Genomic DNA, 19,422 nt, shown 5'->3' with positions numbered 1-19,422 from the left:
TGAAACCGGATTCGGTACCATTGCTGGGGACCCAGTTCTCAAAGTACCCTTAGGGTGGCCAGTGCTCCTGGGAGCCCGGCTGCGTTCGGGGTGGGCAGCTGCAAGCTCAGTGTGCCGCCCCTTCTCAGAGCTGGGATGCAAAGTAAGCACAGCCCAGGTGCTCTGCACCCTCTGGGCACCTGGGGGCAGTGCCCTCACTGATACCCATACCTGTCCGGGAAAGGGCGGCCGACTACCCGCCCACGCCACCTGACTCTGGTTTAGCTGCCGGGAGATTTGGGACATGTTCTGGCTCGTCGAGGAAGAGGACTGGATGTCGTTCACGCCAGGCACGTGCACCACCGAAGAACTGCAAGGGAAGAAAACGCATTCGTCCCGGGGAGACGCCCCAGCTCCACGCGCCCTGTCCCGGGCCACCTCTCCCGGAGCGCACCGCTCTCTCCCACCGGAGCTGTGCATCACTGGATCGAAGGCCCTCAGGGGGAGCCCCCGGTCTTCCTTCTCTCCCCCAGGGCTCCCTCAACCCACCACTGCTGCCTCTTTTTCCCCACAGGGTCTCCCCCTCACTCCTCTACGAAGCCCCAATCCCACACCTCTGTGTCTCTTGCTTTCAACAGATGATTCCCAGGAAGAGAGCAGCTTCTTGGAATAAAAATCAGTCTTGGTGTTAACTTGCTCTCTGTGCTCTGGTTAATTTGTTCCTTTGGGGCACCTATAAAGCTTAAGGATTCAGGAAATAGACCACAGGCTTTCAGAGAAAAGAGCCTGTCAGTGGAAGCCTGCTGGGTGGGGCCTGGACCTGCCCGCCCCCATCCCAGTGCAAACTGCTGTTTACCTCTTTTGACCCTTCAGTGAATCTTCAGTTGAATCCAATGAGTCCTTAGTAGACACCCGCTGTGTGTGTCACCCGTGCTCCCTGCCTGTCCTCCCGCAGGCTCAGTCCCTGACCGCTGTCTCTGCCCCTAGGCCTGCGCTGGCTGCACTGCTAGGCACGGCTTCTGTGAGATTTTCCCAGTTCCGCCGGTTATACAACAAGCTCATTACAGATAAAGGAGACCAGGGAAGACTTGCGTTTCGTTTCAGGCTCTTCCTCCTGCCTCCCCAGGGCCAGCTCCGCACAGGCAGAGTGCTGGGTGCCCATGAGCGAATCACGTGGGAAGAAGGGGGCTAATCACGGAAGGCCTGGGTGGAGGTGGGTTTTCAGCCAGGTTGTAAAGAATGGAAGGTTATAGACCAGTAAAGAAGACCGGGTACCGTTTCACTAATTGTATTACAATATGTTTTCCATGCTATCCGGTCCCTCTTAAAATAAGGAGAACTCAAAGATGACAAGACATTCCTGCACTAACCACGAGCAAGGGGAACTTCATTCCCATCCTCCTGAAAGCACTTCCTCACTTAACACAGGACTCCTTTCCCATTCTCCCTCCTGATGAATGTGTGAGCTCGGAGGGCCTTTTCTGATCACTGTTCCCTGGGGCAGGGTGGCCCTCGGTGCCCTCCCAGCACTGATTGGAGAGCTGGCAGAAGCCCTGTGGGTCCAGGGAAAGGTGCCCTGGCTAACGTGCGCACAGGGCCCACGGGACCACAGCAGGACTTGGGCTGGGGACGTACTTAGGGATGTGCTGCCACATGGTGGGGGCTCAGGGTCATTCATCCCATAGCCCTTCCCACTCAAACCAGCTCAGGCCCTGCAGATTTACAGGAAACTGCCCATCCCACAGGCGTAAAGCCTCATGCATTCTTTAATTATTATTACTATTTATAAATTTATTTGATTGATTTACTTTTTATTTTTGGTTGCGTTGGGTCTTTGTTGATGCATGAGGGCTTCTCATTGCGGTGGCTTCTCTTGTTGCGGAGCACGGGCTCTAGATCGTGGCCTCAGTAGTTGTGACGCACGGGCTCAGTTGCTCCGCGGCCTGTGGGATCTTCCCAGCCCAGGGCTCGAACTCATGGCGCCTGCATTGGCAGGCGGATTCCTAACCACTGCGCCACCAGGGAAGCCCCCTTTAATTAATCCATCCATTCATTCCATAGACCAGTATCTAGTGAGTGCCTCCCCAGTGCCAGGCTCCACACGGAGGCTGGTGTCCCCCCCGGACTCCTTCCTTACACAGCCGTCCAGACACCAGCCTGCCTTCCCTTCTGGTAACCGCCCTCCACCCTGTCCCGCTCTTTTGTTTCTGTGATGACAGTCCACACAGGCACAGCACCTCCAGCTGGACCGTCTCACTCCTCCACTGCGCCCCCCGCACCCCTGCCACCCTGAACTTTCTCCAGGACTCCGCTTCCTCAAGTGCCTCTTCTCCCACAAGTCATCAGTGATGGAGTCCGAACTCCCGGGCGTGGTATTCAAGGCCTCCGAGGTCTCGTTCCGTTTCTCCCAGACTCGAGGCCTCCCCATCTCTTCTGATCCCCGATGGCTGGGTGCCCGCCCTGGCAGCAGGTGGCCACTTGACTTTTGCTTCTGGGCGGCCCTCCCGCCCCCTGCCACGCTGCCTCGGGCTGTCCCTCCTCACCTCTGGCCTCTGCTCCAGACGGCAGGGGGTTAGGGCGGGAACAGCAAGTGTTCCGAGGACTCGGTGAACACGGGCCTGGGCTGGCACACAGCCTGGCACGGAACTACAGGTGCTCACCGTGTGCTGAGAGCACGAGTAACACAGCAGCAGGGCAGGAGTCTGGAGCCTCGGCCAGCGCTCAGCAGAGCGGGGAGACCGGCAGTGATGACGGCTCAGGAGCAGCTCACTGGGGGTTGTCGTCTTGTCCTCCTGTCCCCAGACCAGAGAGTCGCTGCCTGTTCAGAGACTCCCAACAGGTTGCAATCCAGCGAGGCCCAGCTGCACGGCTGGTCAGAGCCACTCCAGGATTTCAGAGGCTGCTGTTCCAGGGCACAGCTGCCGAGCTACCTGCTGCTTCCCCAGGAGGTCTGTCCATGGACCAGTGTGGAAGCATGAGCCTCGTCCCCTTAGAGGGCAGTCCCAGCCCGGACCTCTCCCTGGGGTGGCTGGTCCCACCTGCCCAGTCTTGGTCCCTGCCTGCATCTTATCTGAAAACTCAGCTCTGGCCAAGTCAGCCAGAGGCTGGGCTGTGTGAGGAGCCCCATCCTCCCGGGCACGCATTTGAGATGCTTTGCCTAGCGAGTCTGCGGGCATCTGACGCTCACTTGAGTACCCCCACACCCTCCCTGAATGCTGCGGGTCTCTCCTCTAGCCATTCTCCCCAGCCCGTGCTCCTGTTTCCCCGGCAGGCAGTGGAGTCAGGCCTTGCCTCCGGTGGTACTGTCATGGTGGTGTTGTCACAGCCTCCTCTGTGACCTACAAGAGGTCCCTGATGCTAAGAGCCAAGCTGTGGGAAGGCCAGACATCCTGCTTGTACCTCCCATGAGTGGCCCTGTAGGCTGAGACCCCAGGCATGATGGGCCAAGCTGTCCTCTCCCCCGTGGGGTTGGCCATGGCCTCAGAACCAGGGAACAGAGCACTGTCTGCTCCCTTGTCAGGCGTCCCCAGCTCTGCCCCATCTGGGTCCCGGCTAGAGGCCACCTCACTCCCTTCTCCCCGGCAGGCACCGCTACACAACGCAGTGGCTGGCACCTTTCACATCCGATACAGAGTTAACTGACCCCATCACTTACGGTGACTCACCTAGGGCTCACAGGGCAGAACCGGAGCCACCGGACTCCTGAGCCTGGCCCGGGCATGTGGATGCGTAAGCACGAAGTGGGGTTTGTAGTATTTGTTGCACGCAGAGCCAAGCTCTGAGACCCAGGGCTTCACTGGGTAGGGGGGCCTCTTCCTCCTCTCTTGCCCCGCTGCCCGCCCCCACCAGGTACCTGAAGGCCTTTCCCGAGTGTCCCGGGGGAAACGGGCTGCCTTGGGAGTAGATCTGCTGAGTTCCTGCTGCAGAAGCCGAGCTCATCATCTTCTTCTCCGCTGGGAAAAGCAGAGCAAGGGTCACATTGGAGGAGTTCCTGCCCTGCAGACCCCAGGGCAGGGAGCCCCGAGCACAGATGCAGGGGCGGCGTGCACAAGCAGGAGGGCACAGGCCCTGGGCGGCCCAGCCCATCCCCATGCAGCCCGCCCCGCCCTGATCTCTGCAACTGCTCCTGAGGGCCCCCGGCTGTTCCCTGAAGCCTCAGCTGGGCCACAAGCTGTAAGGCAGGCTCTTTCCGAGAGTCGGGAAGACGAAAAGAACTAAAGAGGGTTCTTCCTCACACAGTATTTTACGGAGTTCTTCTCACCTGGGGTGGGTATCATGCCTCTCATTTTTATTTTTTTTAAGATTTTTTTGATGTGGACCGTTTTCTTAAAAAAGTCCTTATTGAATTTGTTACAATATCGCTTCTGTGTTATGTTTTGGTTTCTTGGCCACAAGGCATGTGGGATCCTTTTATTATATGTTTGTGCTTTTTTGCGGGGCGGGGGCTGCACTGGGTCTTCGTTGCTGTACACGGGCTTTCTATAGTTGCGGCGAGCGGGGGCCACTCTTCGTTGTGGTGCGCGGGCTTCTCATTGCGGTGGCTTCTCTTGTTGCAGAGCACAGGCTCTAGAGCACAGGCTCTAGAGCGCAGGCTCAGTTGTTCCACAGCATGTGGGATCTTCCCGGCCCAGGGATCGAACCCGTGTCCCCTGAACTGGCAGGTGGATTCTTAACCACTGGACCACAAGGGAAGTCTGCCATGTGGGATCTTAGCTCCCCGACCAGGGATCGAACCTGCACCCCCTGCACTGGAAGGCAAAGACCTAACCACTGGACCGCTAAGGAATTCCCGATACCTCTCATTTTATGCGTGAGAAGGTGCAGAGCCATGGTTAAGAGGACAGGCTCTAACGTCCAGCTCTGCCCTATTTATCTGGGGTGTGGCCTTGGACATGTTATTTAACCTCCTCCTGTCTCCGTTCCCCCGAGTGAAAGATGGTGATAATAATAGTAGCTTCCTCATAGGGCTGTGGTGGGAATTCAATGAGTTAGCATAAGTTAAGTGCTTAAAACAGGGGCCAGTATCAGAGCCAACAGCATTTAAATGTTTGCTATCACTTGCTAGTGTGGAAACTGAGGCTCAGTTTGTCCAAGCTCATGAGCCAATGAAGGAGGACTTAGAGCTTGAATCCAAGTCCAGCACTCCTCCCACTGGCCCAGAACCCTGCCTGACCCCGCTGCCCTAACCCAGCAGGTGCTCCAGCTAACCTGGAGCAGCCCCGACCTGCGTTCCTTAACCTTCCACGAGGGTTTCTTTGAGAAGCCAAGCTCCTCATACAAGCGAAAACACTCAGGCCCAGCCAAGATGCGTAATAGTGGACGCTCTTCTGCCACCACGGAGTGCTAAGTAGAAAACTCAGCTCAGCAGTCTCTCCCACAGAGAGAGGCTGAAGAAATGGGCTCAAATCCCAGCTGGGCTGTGAGATCTTAACACGAGAAAGAGGGTGGTAGTTTGAGAAACAGGAGTGGGAACGGGAGCCTTCTCACTCCCTCTGGTAATTGAGGGGTCCAGGGCTCTCCGAAGCACCCTCCCAATTTCCCTAGAATCTCAAAATCCCTACGCATCTTATTCCTAGAGACCCTAACATCCCTGCTTGCAACAAGATCTTGGAATAAAGGATATAAAGGCAATTATTTTGCGCCTGGACAGACCCCACGTCTGCACCTGTCTCTGGCTTGCTGGTGGGGGGATGGGCGGAGCGGGTGGGTCCTCCATTGAGTGAGCGTGAGAGGTGATGGACGCTCAGGCTCACAGGCTTGGGGCCCAGAGAGCTGGCTTCAGGGGCCATGTGACGAATCGCCCACACGTGTCAAAAAAACTTTGCGACGTTTTGAGAAACCGGAGGCACTGAGCAGTTTTCCTGGTCCATTTTCTTTTGCTGCAGTGACGGGGTGCTCATTGGGAAATCCTTACAGGATGGAAAGAGATCAGACTCTTGGGTGTGTATTGCTAACCCGATCATAAGGCCTTGAATCTTGGAGAGAAAGAGATGAGGCTAAAAGTTGCATGAGTTAGGAAGACTTCTGGACTTCTCTTGACTATAAACAAGCCACTTTTTCTCATGTATTTAAGGTTTGTCGGTGGTTGGTTAAATAAGAAACATTTTTTTTCTAAATGCTCTCCAGTTATATATATATATACATAAAATTATTCAGTATTCCATATCTTTATTATTTTGATCTACATGATTTGCTAGAGATGAAGAAAGGCATATTGAAATCTTCTGCTATAATCTGGCTTTGTCAGGATCTCTTATGTTTCAAACTATTTTTGGATTTCACATTTCATTGTTCATGACATTTATATCTTCATTTTAGGTTCCATCTTTTTTTTTTTTTTTTTTTTGCGGTACGCGGGCCTTTCACTGTTGTGGCCTATCCCGTTGCGGAGCACAGGCTCCGGACGCGCAGGCTCAGCGGCCGTGGCTCACGGGCCCAGCCGCTCCGCGGCACGTGGGATCTTCCCGGACCGGGGCACGAACCCGTGTCCCCTGCATCGGCAGGCAGACTCTCAACCACTGCGCCACCAGGGAAGCCCTAGGTTCCATCTTTTACCTGTACACAGTAGGCTTCTTTCTCTGCTTTCCTCCTTGTTTTTGGAGAGCATCTTCACCACCCGCTCTTTCCGGTTCCATACTTTCATTTCATCTTGTTTTGGTTATATCACATTTTGGCAGCATACTATTCAAGAATTATCCGTCAGAATCCCTTGGGCATCAGCTTATTTCATTACTCGTGCTATTCATATTTTCTTGCTCTCTCTCTTTATTTTTCTCCTGAGTGTTTTGCAAGTTGCTAAAAATTTCCTTGTCTTTTCTTGGAAGTGGTTTGGAGGCGAGACCTCTTTCCTTCCATCCTTTTTTTTTTTTTTCCATCCATTAGTGGTTATGTTTAAACATACTTGAAGTTATATGTCAGAGATAAAATAGTATAGACTGATGAGAAATGTCTGTTTCTAGTCCCCTGATCCAAAGTATGTATCTTTGCTGAATTGACTCTGGTTTTTATTTTTAAATATCTTTTTTATCTTCTAACAATGTTATATTAATTCCAGGTGTCACTAGTTTCACTTTTTCATCGCTACTTCTTTTCCAACCTATCACTTCCATTCTTGTGTTCCATATTTGATTCATTTCACAAAAAGCACAGTCTTCTGCAAGTAATTTTTTTCCAGGAAGTATAAGTAGATGGTGCATGTCCGAGAAGGTCTTTCCGTTGCTTTTTCATATAGGAAAGCAGCTTGGTTGGTGGAAATACTCTTGGATTACATATTTTCCTTCCCTTCTTTTTCCTCTTCTGTTAATTTTTTTTTCTATTTTGTCATCTTTATGGGAAAAGGTCTATGTTTGTATAATATTAAAATTTCAAATGGGTTTCCCAGAAATGCTGTGGGTATCTGACCAAATAGTTCAGGCTTATCTGAGAGGAAGAGGAACTTTTGCTATTGTTTCCTCTTGCTGGATGAAATTACGTTTCTCTATAAAAGTCCAGGAAATACCGCTGTGGGTGGGTGGCACATCTGGATGGCCGGTGGGAACCACCGGAGGGGAGCCTACCCGTCATGCTCACAGGTCTGTTCTCTGTTGCTGTTCTAAGTTCAGGCAGCTCCAGCGCGCTCCCTACTTTCATAGCATCTGGCTCACAGCCACGTGGGCACGAGGGCTGGGGTCTTCCACTACAGGTGCTGGCAGCAGGAGGCCTGAGATCTGCTCTCTCCCAGCTGCCCGGGGCCTCTCTGTCCTCCCTGTGACCCGTGCTGACCCTGGTTCCTTAGTCCTAGGAGGACGCTAATGGGGGTCCCTTCCCATTACTGCGTTCCCCACGCTTCCATGGCGTGAGTCGGCCAGTTTCTCCCTTCAGCTGATCCCGATTACACTGTATCTCACAGATCACACGAAAATGGAATCTGTTCCCTGAATTTTGGAACTGACAAGGACATTTCCAAGTTTTATATGTTGCTGATCTGAGCGGCAGTCTGAGTGGGCGAGCGAGGCAGCTGCACACGCGGGTTCCACGTGACACCTGAACTTTGAACAGCACCATTTTCTTTTTTAAAAAAATTTCTTATACCTTTTTATCATTTATTTATTTATTTTTGGCCGCCCCTCGCCGCATGTGGGATCTTAGCTCTCCGACCAGGGATTGAACCCGAGTCCCCTGCAGTGGAGGCACAGAGTCTTAACCACTGGACCGCCAGCGGAGTCCCAAGAATGGCGCCATTTTCTCTAACTGCAGTTCTAACACAGGTGAGCACCCCAGTGACCACCATGAAGGATGCGCCGTGGAACACCCATACAATGGAAACTACGCAGGCGGTAAATACGATTTAGACCATTTAATAATCTAGAAAGACGTTCATAATAGATTGTCATGTGAAAAAGTAAGCTACCGAACAGCAGGAGCTCGATTTTGTATATAAAAAGATTTCACATGTGCAGAAAAAGACAAAAAGCACGACTTTTAAAAAGTTAAAAAAGATAAAATCTGGGTGGTAGGATACTGGATAATTTTTATTTTCCTTTTTACTGCATATTTCTATTTTAAAATGCGGTCCCCTCTGCATTAGAGATTAAGTTGAGATTCTTTTTTTTAAATAAATGTATTTATTTTTGGCTGCGTTGGGTCTTCGTTGCTGCGCGCGGGCTTTCTCTAGTTGTGGTGAGCGGGGGCTACTCTTGGTTGCAGTGCGCTCATTGTGGTGGCTTCTCTTGTTGCACAGCACAGGCTCTAGGTGCGCGGGCTTCAGTAGTTGTGGGCTCAATAGCTGTGGCTCACGGGCTTAGTTGCTCCACAGCATGTGGGATCTTCCCGGACTGGGGCTCAAACCCGTGCCCCCTGTATTGGCAGGCGGATTCTTAACCACTGCACCACCAGGTAAGTCCCAAGATATATATTTTTTTATAGGGACATGTCTTTGTCTTGATAAAACTAAATTCTACCATGATTAATAGAGCTCATTTATTCCAATTCCTCAAATTTTGAAGATGAGATGTCAGAGGCTCCAGGTTGGTTGCCCCAGGTAACGGGTAAATGAGAGGCGAGGCCAGGAGTAGAGAGGATCCACTGGAACCCCTGTATTCGGTGCTACTTTTCTACCCTGTAGAAGTCGCTGTAAATTCACCCTCAAGGGTGGCTGCCTCCAAACGGCTGGACAGCGACTATAAACCCCACAATCTCACAACCTCAGCATCCTTTGGAAACTTACACGCACTGATTCCTGCAAACATCTCGGCAAACCGCGGATCTCTTTCCTGGGAAAAGATTGAGTCTGCCTTTTCCACAGACTTCCCGGCCTCGTGAACCCCGGCTGGCAGGTTGGAGACAGGAACCTGTTTGCACATGAAAACACAAGAGCAACCTGCGTGTGAGGTGCAGAGCAAACGCTCCCAGAGGTCACCTGTTTGCCTCCACCGGATCCCCCTCCCTCAGAATTGCTGGCGTTTCAGCCTTCGGTGTTGTGTAGGGCAGGAGCTTTTCTGTACAGGAAAGCCAAGAACAGACGGGCGGGGGTGTGAACGAGAGGCCACAGAAAGGTTACTGGAGTCCCACTGATCACTTGGAGAGAGATAAAAACAATCAACCTAGTCTAAATATCGGGAAAAGTGAACATAAAGTTTAATTGGAGAGAGAGGCCAAATACCCACACGAGCTGCGGTTTCTCCCACAGTGGGGCCTGGGGAGATGGGAGAAGGAAAGGGGACAGGGCGGTGAAGTGGGAGACACAGGCTGTGACCGGACAAGTGTGCTGAGAACAGAGCGGCTCAGACTAAAGGCGGGAGAAGCAGCGAGGAGGCTGCAGGGCTGACACAGTTCAAAGCCGTGCTGGCTTAGGGTTAGGGTTAGTTCCCACACAGCCTCTGCATCTCAGTCCCAGTAAGTCCCCTACATACGAACGAGTTCTGTTCCGAGAGCATGTTCTTAAGTCCAATTTGTTTGTAAGTCCAACAAAGTTAGCCTAGGTCCCCAACGAACACAATCGGCTCTATAGTACTGTACTGTAATAGGTTTATCATACTTTTCACACAAATAATACATAAAAAACAAACAAAACATAAAGAAGACCTTTTTAATCGTACAGTACCGTACCTTGAAAAGTACACTAGTACCAGCTACATCACTGCTGCTTTTACACTTGCTTCCGGACATCCTGGGCTTGAAATAAAGATACTGTAGGACTGTACTCTCTACTGTAAAGTACACAAAAGCACAGTCACTTGTAGAGGACGCACGCACGTGACAATGTTCGCCAGACACGTGAGCTAACTTCCGTGACTGGACGTGTGAATGCACGTTCGCATCTTTGAAAGCTCGCAGCTTGAAGGTTCGTATGTAGGGCACTTACTGTGCTGGCTGACCGCGCCTCCTAGCGCTTCCTGTTTTACACTCTTCATGGCTCGGCTCGGCTCTGCATGGAAGAGTCACAGCTGACCCCCCGCCCCACTCCGGGGACCAAAATGCTTTTTGCAGGGTGGGTAGAGGGAGAGACAGCACCTCTTGAGCTGAGGGGCTCAAGCTAAGGAATAGATTTAGTCCGCAGTCCTTTGGTTGGAGACAGTTCCAACTGGGAAAGCGCTTTCCAGAAATTCACCTGCGGTAAGTCGTAGGATGACAACCCGTCTCTCTGGTGCACCTCCAATTCCGCCTGCTGCTGCTGAAGCTGCCTGGGAAACAAGGAGTCAGCAGTCACGAAGAACAGAAGTGGTGCTGACGGGGCGGAGCCACAACTGTCCCCGCTCCCCAAGGGCACAGACGGCAATGGCCGATAGGTCTCTAAACTGTTCTCAGTTATGACTGATTTCATTATTTTTATGTCCCAAATCAAGACCCCAAGCCTTGTCTTTCAAGTGCAGGCCGCCAATATTTAGGAAATAAGTTTTGATTTATGACTTCATTTTATGCAGGGTAAAAGACACCAACATTAAAAGAGAAAAACATTTAAGGCAAAATTCAGAAAAGCCCAACGATGCTGTTGGCTTCAGCCAATGCTTGTTTCCCTGTAAGCTGGTAGGAGGTGACATCATCCCATCCAAGTCTCACGCTAAATTTTCACAGGGGTTACTTTACCCCACATTAAAGTTAAGAGATGGAAGTCAAAAGAGGCCAAGCGGTTGTCCCAGTTGGCTGACCAGCAAGTGACTATGACACGACAGAGCCAGGATCTGACCTCACGCGTCTGCCCCGGCTTGCTCTGCTCTCTGCACGGTACTGGGCTGCTTGACTTGGGAAACCGCAAGACTACTTAGAGGGAATGGTTGCTTGACGTTTTAAAGTATGGAAACTGGGTTACTTTCAAGGCACAGTGAGTCCTGCAGCTCAGAGCCTACAAAAGGGGCAGGATGACCCTTAACCACCAACAGGGATGTCAGACAAAATCTTACTGGCAAATTACTGACAAAAATCAGTCCCCCACCCTTGCCCGTGCCTCAATTTAAAGGACATGAACAGACCATTCAAGCACAGACATATATGTAATATGCAATATGTATACATATAACATGTATATACATACAACAAGCAAGTAATTAGGGAAATATTTTCACCACTAAAATAAACAAAATAAGTGCAAATTAAAATAACCTCGAAGTATAATTTTTCACCTACTAAGTTAGTAAAAACATGCTTAGTGTGGTGGCTTGGTGTTAAAACCACTCAGCTCACACTCTGTAGGAGAAGCGTGTGTGGACGCAATCTTCTTGGAAAGCGGTACGGTGACCACATTAGGAGGTACGGCCAGGGTCACACCCTTCCCTTCCAGGTGGTCCCCCTGCTGCTGGGGTTTCTGCTAAGGAGATGATTCAGGGGCAGGAAACAAGAGCTATCCACGCAAAGCTGGCTATAATAGGGGAGTGGCTTGGTAAACTACGTATATTAATTTGCTGAGGAAATCCTCCACGGTCACCAGCAGTGGCCACTGTGAAGACCACCTGGAAACACCAGAAGGTGTGATAAGAGTGTGTGACAAAGTTCAGCACGAAATGTTACGGACGCTATGATTATGGCTACAAACGTTATGTCCTATGTGGGTGAATAAGATTTGGAACATGGAAAAAAATATCTTAAGTGCTTGCATTAATTGGATAGATTTTCGTTTTCACTATTTCACTATTTTAAGGCAAGAATGATCCTAGGGGGTCCCTTTGTACATCTCTGGACATCAAGCTTTTCTCATCCCTGGCCACGCCCTGGACAGGGAGGTAGCAGGACCCCTGGAGGGACAGCTCACAGATCCCCCCCGCCTTCACTCGGGGTGTGAGGTGCACGGAGAGCTCACTAGACACTCCACGGGGAGGAACGGAGGGGTGGGCTGGTGTGGACCGACTCAGTCAGGGGAGCAGGTCCCTGCAGAAGAGCCACTGCGAGCTCACAGTGGGATAACTGCAACCTGAATCAGCAGGATCTGGAGGGCCCCCCTCCGAGGAGCGGTGTAGTTGGGCCAGGGGGAGGGCAAAGACGCCGGCATCCGCTGTGCGTCCGCCCCAGCCCTCTGCTACGGCTCTGCACTCACGCAACTCACGTTAGCCTCACCGTGAGCTAACCCTCGAGGTAGATATTTTAGAAACTCCCTTTACAAGTGGGGAAACTGAGGCCCAGAGAGGCTACCGGGCTGCAGAGACTGGATGGCGCTCTTGGAAGGGGTGATCAAAGAGGGTGTAGGGAAGGGGTTACTTGGCAGGTGTGGGACAGTGGTAAGGGAGACTCGGCTTGGATACTGAAGAACCCCTGGGCTAGCAGCAGTGGGGGGAAGCCCAACCTCCCCCTGGGCTGAAGGGGCAGGGGGAGCCGGCAGGAATCAGCTGCCTGATGATGGATGCAGCCTCCGCTCGCCTTGGGAGGTGGCCGGCCTCCTCTCACCCCGCTGTCTGCAGCCTGTCCCTCCACTGGCCGGACAACTGGAAACCCTCTCGTTCCTGTCCATAGAGTTCAACGTTGGCCCTTCCTGGGCACATAACAGGGCAGAGTGTGGAAACAAGGTCTCAAAGGGCAAACACGAACGTCAACACAACCGCCAGGCTGGTAGGTGGTGAAGACCGAGAACGAAGAGACTTTCTAACATCAAGTGCGGAAGCATTCCTTTTCCTGACTATTCTCAGCAACTAGGAACGGAATGAACAGAGGGGATCTGGTCCCCAGCTCCCCAGCTGGAGCAGTCCCTAGTACTGATACATCATCTCAGATGGGCCACTGGCCAGTCTCTGCCCGACCGCCGCTGTCCTGGGGAGCTCGCTACTTTCCGAGGCAGCCTGCTCCATTTGTAGACAGAAACAATATAAAAAGTCTGTCCCCAAAACAGCCCAAATCTACCTTCCTACAACTCCCAGTTTGAGTTCCAATTCTGCCCTGGAGAAACACAAAAGAACCTGAATTGTGCTTCTCAACTCTTTTTCTCAGCATTCAGAGATGTACGGTCCGAACACTATTCACTCCTCCAGCCGTGCCTTTCACTTGGTGTCCCTGGCGTGTGTGTCCCCTGTAAGGGAAGACATCCTAGAAAAGGACCCCAGTTGGAGGACCCAGTGAATAGTTTATTTGGAACTAAGCCCGGGTGAGCCATGTCTTCAGTGAAGTGTGCTGAAATACCTACGCCAAGCTCTGTGCCAGGCACTGGAGAGAGGGTGATGATTCAGAACCTATGTGGTCTCTGCCCCTGGGGAGCTGACAACCTCCAGAGGAAAACAGACAAGGTGGCGAGCAACTGCGGTACGTTAAGGCCACGACACGGGAAGAATGAGGTTCTATCTGAGCACACAGTATGTCTTCCCACCTTGGTGTGAGAGCCCAGGGAAAAGGTTAACAATAAAACCAGCTTCCTGAGATTGCCCACCAGGCAGTCTAAGCCTATGCTTGTAACACCAGGAAACAGGAGCACTAAAAATAATTTTCAAAAAAACGGGTATTTCAAAAACATTTTAAAGAATCGATATAATCATCAATAGAAAAATCACAACTTTCTATATTTTCTTATTCTTACTTGACAGTTTTGTTTTCTTTTATTTTGATTTACATCTTGAGGGCACCCTCACCTTTCATTTGCAGGGCCTCTAAAATCTGAGTGTAGTACCCAGAGCCAGTACTTCGCTACTGTTTTCACATCTCTGCAAAAGTCCCATTTTACAGATAAAGAAACTGAGGCTCAGTGACACAGTTCTGTGTGGTGCACACAGGACTCAAAGCCAAGTCCGTCTGGTTGCAGACCCCGCACTCTGTCCCACAGGTGTAACAGGAAACATCACGTCACGCCTCCCATTCCAGAGCTGTGGGCCCCACAAGACACCACCTTGAGCCACCAGGTGGGAGAGAAAAAAAAGACCTGTGCTTTGGGATTTTTGAAGCAGTGAACTCTCCTTCGTGGCGGGAATCCGTGGACCACCCTTTCTTCCTTTCACAAGTTTCCCAGGGCCCAACCTTCAACCCACAAGCATTTTTCCAAGAAATAATGACCACTCCTACCTTGTGGCTCAGCCTTGGTGTCCAGTCCAAGCACAGAATCTTGGTGAGTGGGCAGTTGTGCTGCTGTGCCTGGGGCCCGGCCGTGGGGTGAACAGGGCAGAAACCCAGACCTCTCCACTCACCCTGCTGTGTACCCTGGGGCTGGTCTGCGATGCAGGGAAGATGGGCTTATAATTTGCACAGAAGTGTGGTCAGGGCCTGAGGTGTTACGATGGGAGTTTGTTCTCAGCTCTGTTGCTTCCGGGGGCTTTGAGACCACAGAAAGCAACTTTCACCGTAGAAGGAAAATAAAGTCTCAGCCTTGGCTGGCAAATCCCAAGGATCCTAACCTCGCTCCCCCTGTGGTCCGGACATCAGATTCTCTGTCCTGGCCTTTGGTTTCCGCTTCCGTAGCCGAGTGCATGGGGAAGAAATGCTGACCTGCAGGCCGCCCCATCCTGAGAAGAAGCCAAAGGAGCTTTCTCGGACATTTCACGACAACGGAATAAAAATAAACCTTGGTGTGCTTGCAAATTCCAGAGAGGGAGACAAACGGCAGCTCGGCTGCAGTGCAGCTCAGACTGACAGTGCACGGGAGGTACCTGAGGGAACCGGGCTGCCACTGCCCCCGACCGCTGCCCCCTGGCCCCTGCCCACTAGCTGGGGGACTAGAGCTGATGGTTAGAAGCCAGACGCATCAAGCCCAGGCTTCCTGTCCGTGTGGCCTCCCTGCACGGGAAGGCGCAGGATGTCGGGCAGACGCTGTCTATTTATCTCTGACGCTCCCAGAATGGAGGCTTTTACTCAGCCTGAGTAAGCGAGCAACCAGCCATTAGGGGGGCATTCGGGGACAGCGTGTGATCGCACCCCTGGGTGGAACTGGAATCCAGCTTGGAGCCATCTAGGGGCTGGGCAAGCTCAGCTGACCAGAGCGAGGCGAATAATACCCACCATTGACTAAGCGCCGTCTGCATGCCCATTGTGAAGGACTCTGGGTGCCTGTCAAGGGCTTTGGAACTGTTCTGATCAGGGACAGGGTGCAGTGTGAGTGCGGTTTTAGAGAGATGGCGTCTGGGGCCGGATGGAAGGCAGGAGGAACCGGTCAGGAAGGAGGACGGATGCTCACCCAGGAGATGGCAAAGGCCTGGATGGGGTCATCGGAGAAGGGGCAGAGGAGGAGAAGGAGGGCCAGAGAGGACCCCAGATGGAACCTGGGGGCCGGTTCTCTGCCAGGCTGTCTGTTGCAGGTGGATGAGGGGGCAGGACCCAAGACAAGTGCCAGGATGGGGCTTGGTGACAGGGTGTTTTGGCCCCTTCCCCTTCTCTAAGTTCTGCAGAGACCAGGAGTGACACCTTCCTTGTAGGTCTTCTTTGCTTCCTTTTACTCCCTGCTCCCACATCCTGCCAACTACCGGCCAGGGGGGCTGGGCCCGAGACAGCCGTCCCTGAAGACGTGGGGTTGGACGGCGGGCCCTGAGACGCCCACCGTGACTACGGGCGTGGTGGAGTTTCAAGGACACACACACACAGGCACAACACACAGCTGTGGTTATGAAGACCCACAGTGACTTTGCAAGGGGCTGTGGCACAAACAGGGCTCACACCCAGCAGAGGCAAAGGGCTGCCTTCCGTCCCCGCGAAGGAAAGCACAGCCCCTGGGCCGTGCGAATGACTCCTGCACCAAGACGCCCACGGCTTGTCTACCTGAAACAGTGTCGATCACTAGACCCTAAGACGTGGGCACGTTTCAAAGTTGTGCCACCAGTGTGTGAAATGGGAGTCTGTGTTTTCTGCATTTCGCTCCATTTTCCTCCATCAACGTACCAGGAAAATAGGCAAGGGTGACAAAGAGGCCTTCTTCTCAGCAGCTTCAAATGCTGACCATTAACACTCCATTTCCCTGGGGAGTTTCTTTTCAATGCTCCTGACTGAATGCAACTGGGTTTGCAACTCCATCCCCTGCCTCCCCCCCCACCCCCGCCCCCGGCCCTGCCAGCACAGAGCATGTAAGGACCTCTGCGTAACAAGTCTGCCTACTGCTGGCGACGTTTAGCCACAAATGTGAAGCAGGGCGGACGGTTCTTGTGACAGTTGTCACTGCCCTCTACTGTCCACAGTAAACATTTCCTACCATCTTTACCCACTGAAGACCTTTTGGTCCAGCAGACAATAGTTCAGGCCTCTGGTGTGAGGCCATGTGCCGAGGGACATCATCACCCCATCTAACCTCAGTGAGCTGCCAGGAGCAATCGTCCTGAGAAGAGATGTAGGGACACCCCCGGGGACAGAATGTTCTGTTTTGTCAACGATGTCTGACTTCCAGGAAATAATCAAAACCTCTGCCTGTGACTGCTTTTAGGAGGAAGGGCTTCACTTTCCTTCCAGACTCCGCTGCACCGCTACCTGCTGGGGATGCTTTCTCGGAGGCCCTGTGTGGAAGCGGGAATTCTCTGTCTCCCCTGTGCCCTCGTGATGGCGTTTTTACCTGTCCCTCCCTCCTGCTGCCTACTTCTCACGCTCTCCACGTGATGGGAGCCTTCCGGGGAGGCGGGGTGGTGGTGGTGCAGAGACCAGAACAGAGGCGTCCTGAGTTTACTGGACGCCTGGCACAGTGCTCAGTGACTACCCACTGCGTTGAACTGAGTTGCAACAAGGCACGCGACCGTGATGGCTGAAGCTTGTATTCATGTTAGAAGTGAATGAACGGTGAAAAAGGTAAAACTACCAAAACCCCAAAAAAGGGAGCTTCAGTCTGTTCTTCTGCCCTAAGTCTAGAGGACTCTGCCCGGTGCCCAGCCTGGGACCATGCTCTCCACTGCAGAGGGAGGCCCGCACTTGAGCAGGTTCAGTGACAGGTGGGCTGTTCCTGCCACACCCTCAGAGGTTCTCTCGCAGCAAGCCACAGACATCAGGCACCACACACGCGGCGGGCGTGGGGCAGGGAGGCAGGCAGGGATGAATGGAAGAGAAGAGGGACAGGATCGTAGCAGGAGGCACCTTGCGCTAAGAGCCAGTCAACAGGTGGGCATCAAGAGGGTGGGGGCTTCCCTGGTGGCGCAACGGTTGAGAGTCCGCCTGCCGATGCAGGGGACACGGGTTTGTGCCCCGGTCCGGGAAGATCCCACATGCCGCGGAGCGGCTGGGCCCGTGAGCCATGGCCGCTGAGCCTGCATGTCCGGAGCCTGTGCTCCGCGACGGGAGAGGCCACAACAGTGAGAGGCCCGCGTACCGCAAAAAAAAGGGGGTGAACGTTCTAGGAGAGTGCCCGCGGCACAGAATGCGTGGCCGGCCTGCCCGTTTCCACGGCTTCGGGTACAGGCAGCTGGCGGGGCTGGAGAGAGGCCGGGACAGGCAGGGGGAGCCTGCAGGTGAGCCGTGGCTTGAACAGATGCCGAGCAGGTCTGTTGCTCTCTCGCTCACTTCAGCCTCGTCCCCCGGGGCTCCCACTGCCCGTCCCTGGCTCCAGGTCAATGAGCACACCTGTTACCTTCATCCTAGGAGCTCCTGGAGGTCAGGCCTGTGTCTCACCTCCACATCCCCTCTGTGGAATGAAGAAGGAGCCATGGGATCCTGAGCCCTGCCCGTCTGACTCTTCCTCCTGTTTCTTGAGATTCACCATTTTCCCCAAGGCCAGGGCGGGACATAGGCCTGGCACTAGCAGGTGCCGCTCGGCTCCCTCTCCTGCCCAGGTCGGGGGAAGTGGGAGAAGCAAAAACCCCTCCATTTGACTGAGTTTACCAAGCAGTGACTAGACAAAGTCAGTTAGTAAAACATAACAGCATTATCTTTTTGCCTACCTGGACCTACAGCTATGTTTCCTCCTGTTATTCTCACCACCAGCAAAGCCCTGACTAGAATATGGAGGTGTAAGAAGAATCCGAATCAAGTAAGCCGAGGGATAAGATGTAAAGAAAGAGGAGTCGGGACTTCCCTGGTGGCGCAGTGGTTAAGAATCCGCCTGCCAATGCAGGGGACACGGGTTCGAGCCCTGGTGCGGGAAGATCCCACATGCCACAGAGCAACGAAGCCCATGCGCCACAACTTCTGAGCCTGTGCTCTAGAGCCCGCAAGCCACAACTACTGAGTCCATGCGCCACAACTCCTGAGCCTGCGCTCTAGAGCCCGCGAGCCACAGCTACTGAGCCTATGTGCCACAACTACTGAGCCTGTGCTCTAGAGCCCACGAGCCACAACTGTGGAGCCCATGCGCCTAGAGCCTGCGCTCTGCAACAAGGAGAGCCACGACAATGAGAAGCCCGTGCACCGCAACAAAGAGCAGCCCCTGCTCGCCGCAACTAGAGAAAGCCCACACACAGCAACAAAGACCCAATGCAGCCCAAAATAAATAAATATATAAATTAATTTATATTATAATAAAAAAAGAAAAAGACAAAAAGAGGAGTTGGCCAGACAGTCTGGGAAGAATGACCAGTGAGAACGAGTTATTGATGGGGTCCCTGGTGGCTGCTGGGAAAGCAAGTTAGCAGAGCTGGGTGCCACAGCCAGGCTCTCGGGGGTCAAGAAGAGATGCATGGTGAGGGGGCTCCAGTACAGACAGGTGGCAGGGCCAGGTGGGAGGAAAGCAAGGAGGATTGGCAAGACAGGGTTTTTCCAAGATCAGGAAGACACGTGGCTAGGTGAGGGCCTGGGAGGGAGGCTGTGGCGGGACTGGACGAGAACCCAGGGGCCACGGGAGACAGAGGATGCGCTGGGAGCTAGAAAGCAAATGGAGGGCTTGGCCCTGGAGGGAGAAGCCAGCAGAGCAGGAGTGGAGGGGATGGAGACAGACCCCCACGTGAACAGGGAGAGGTTCACGCGGAGGGCCCTGGCTTCTCTGTTCGCTGGAAGGCAACACGATGTGCGCAGGGTTCGAAGGAAGCGCGCACTTAGCGGATCTGGGGCAGCCCGTAGACAACAAGCCAAGAAACCCGAGCAGCCGCGGCAGGTGGCAGAGGGGTTGCTGCCGCCTCCAGAGCATTGGTGCTGACTGCTGCAGACCCCACCGCCCACTCCGCC

General features: G+C 53.1%; 1 protein-coding gene across 6 annotated transcripts in view; it reads right to left on the bottom strand.

Moving 5' to 3' along the window:
* Positions 1–19,422, bottom strand: part of ARNT2 (aryl hydrocarbon receptor nuclear translocator 2) — a 215,893-nt gene that overhangs the window by 15,635 nt on the left and 180,836 nt on the right. For all 6 annotated transcript variants that reach the window (XM_024742784.1, XM_024742783.1, XM_024742785.1 and 3 more), the window contains 4 exons: positions 10,568–10,640; positions 9,185–9,308; positions 3,833–3,932; positions 211–349 (listed from right to left, as the gene is read on the bottom strand). In XM_024742784.1, the coding sequence (XP_024598552.1) occupies positions 211–349; positions 3,833–3,932; positions 9,185–9,308; positions 10,568–10,640 (436 nt within the window). The remainder of the gene's footprint in view (positions 1–210; positions 350–3,832; positions 3,933–9,184; positions 9,309–10,567; positions 10,641–19,422) is intronic.

This window comes from Neophocaena asiaeorientalis, unplaced genomic scaffold (genome assembly GCF_003031525.2).
Source record: "Neophocaena asiaeorientalis asiaeorientalis breed wild unplaced genomic scaffold, Neophocaena_asiaeorientalis_V1.1 scaffold155, whole genome shotgun sequence".
Taxonomy (NCBI): Eukaryota; Metazoa; Chordata; class Mammalia; order Artiodactyla; family Phocoenidae; genus Neophocaena; species Neophocaena asiaeorientalis.
Note: the sequence above shows the minus strand (reverse complement) of the source record. Positions and strands in the feature narration are given on the sequence as shown.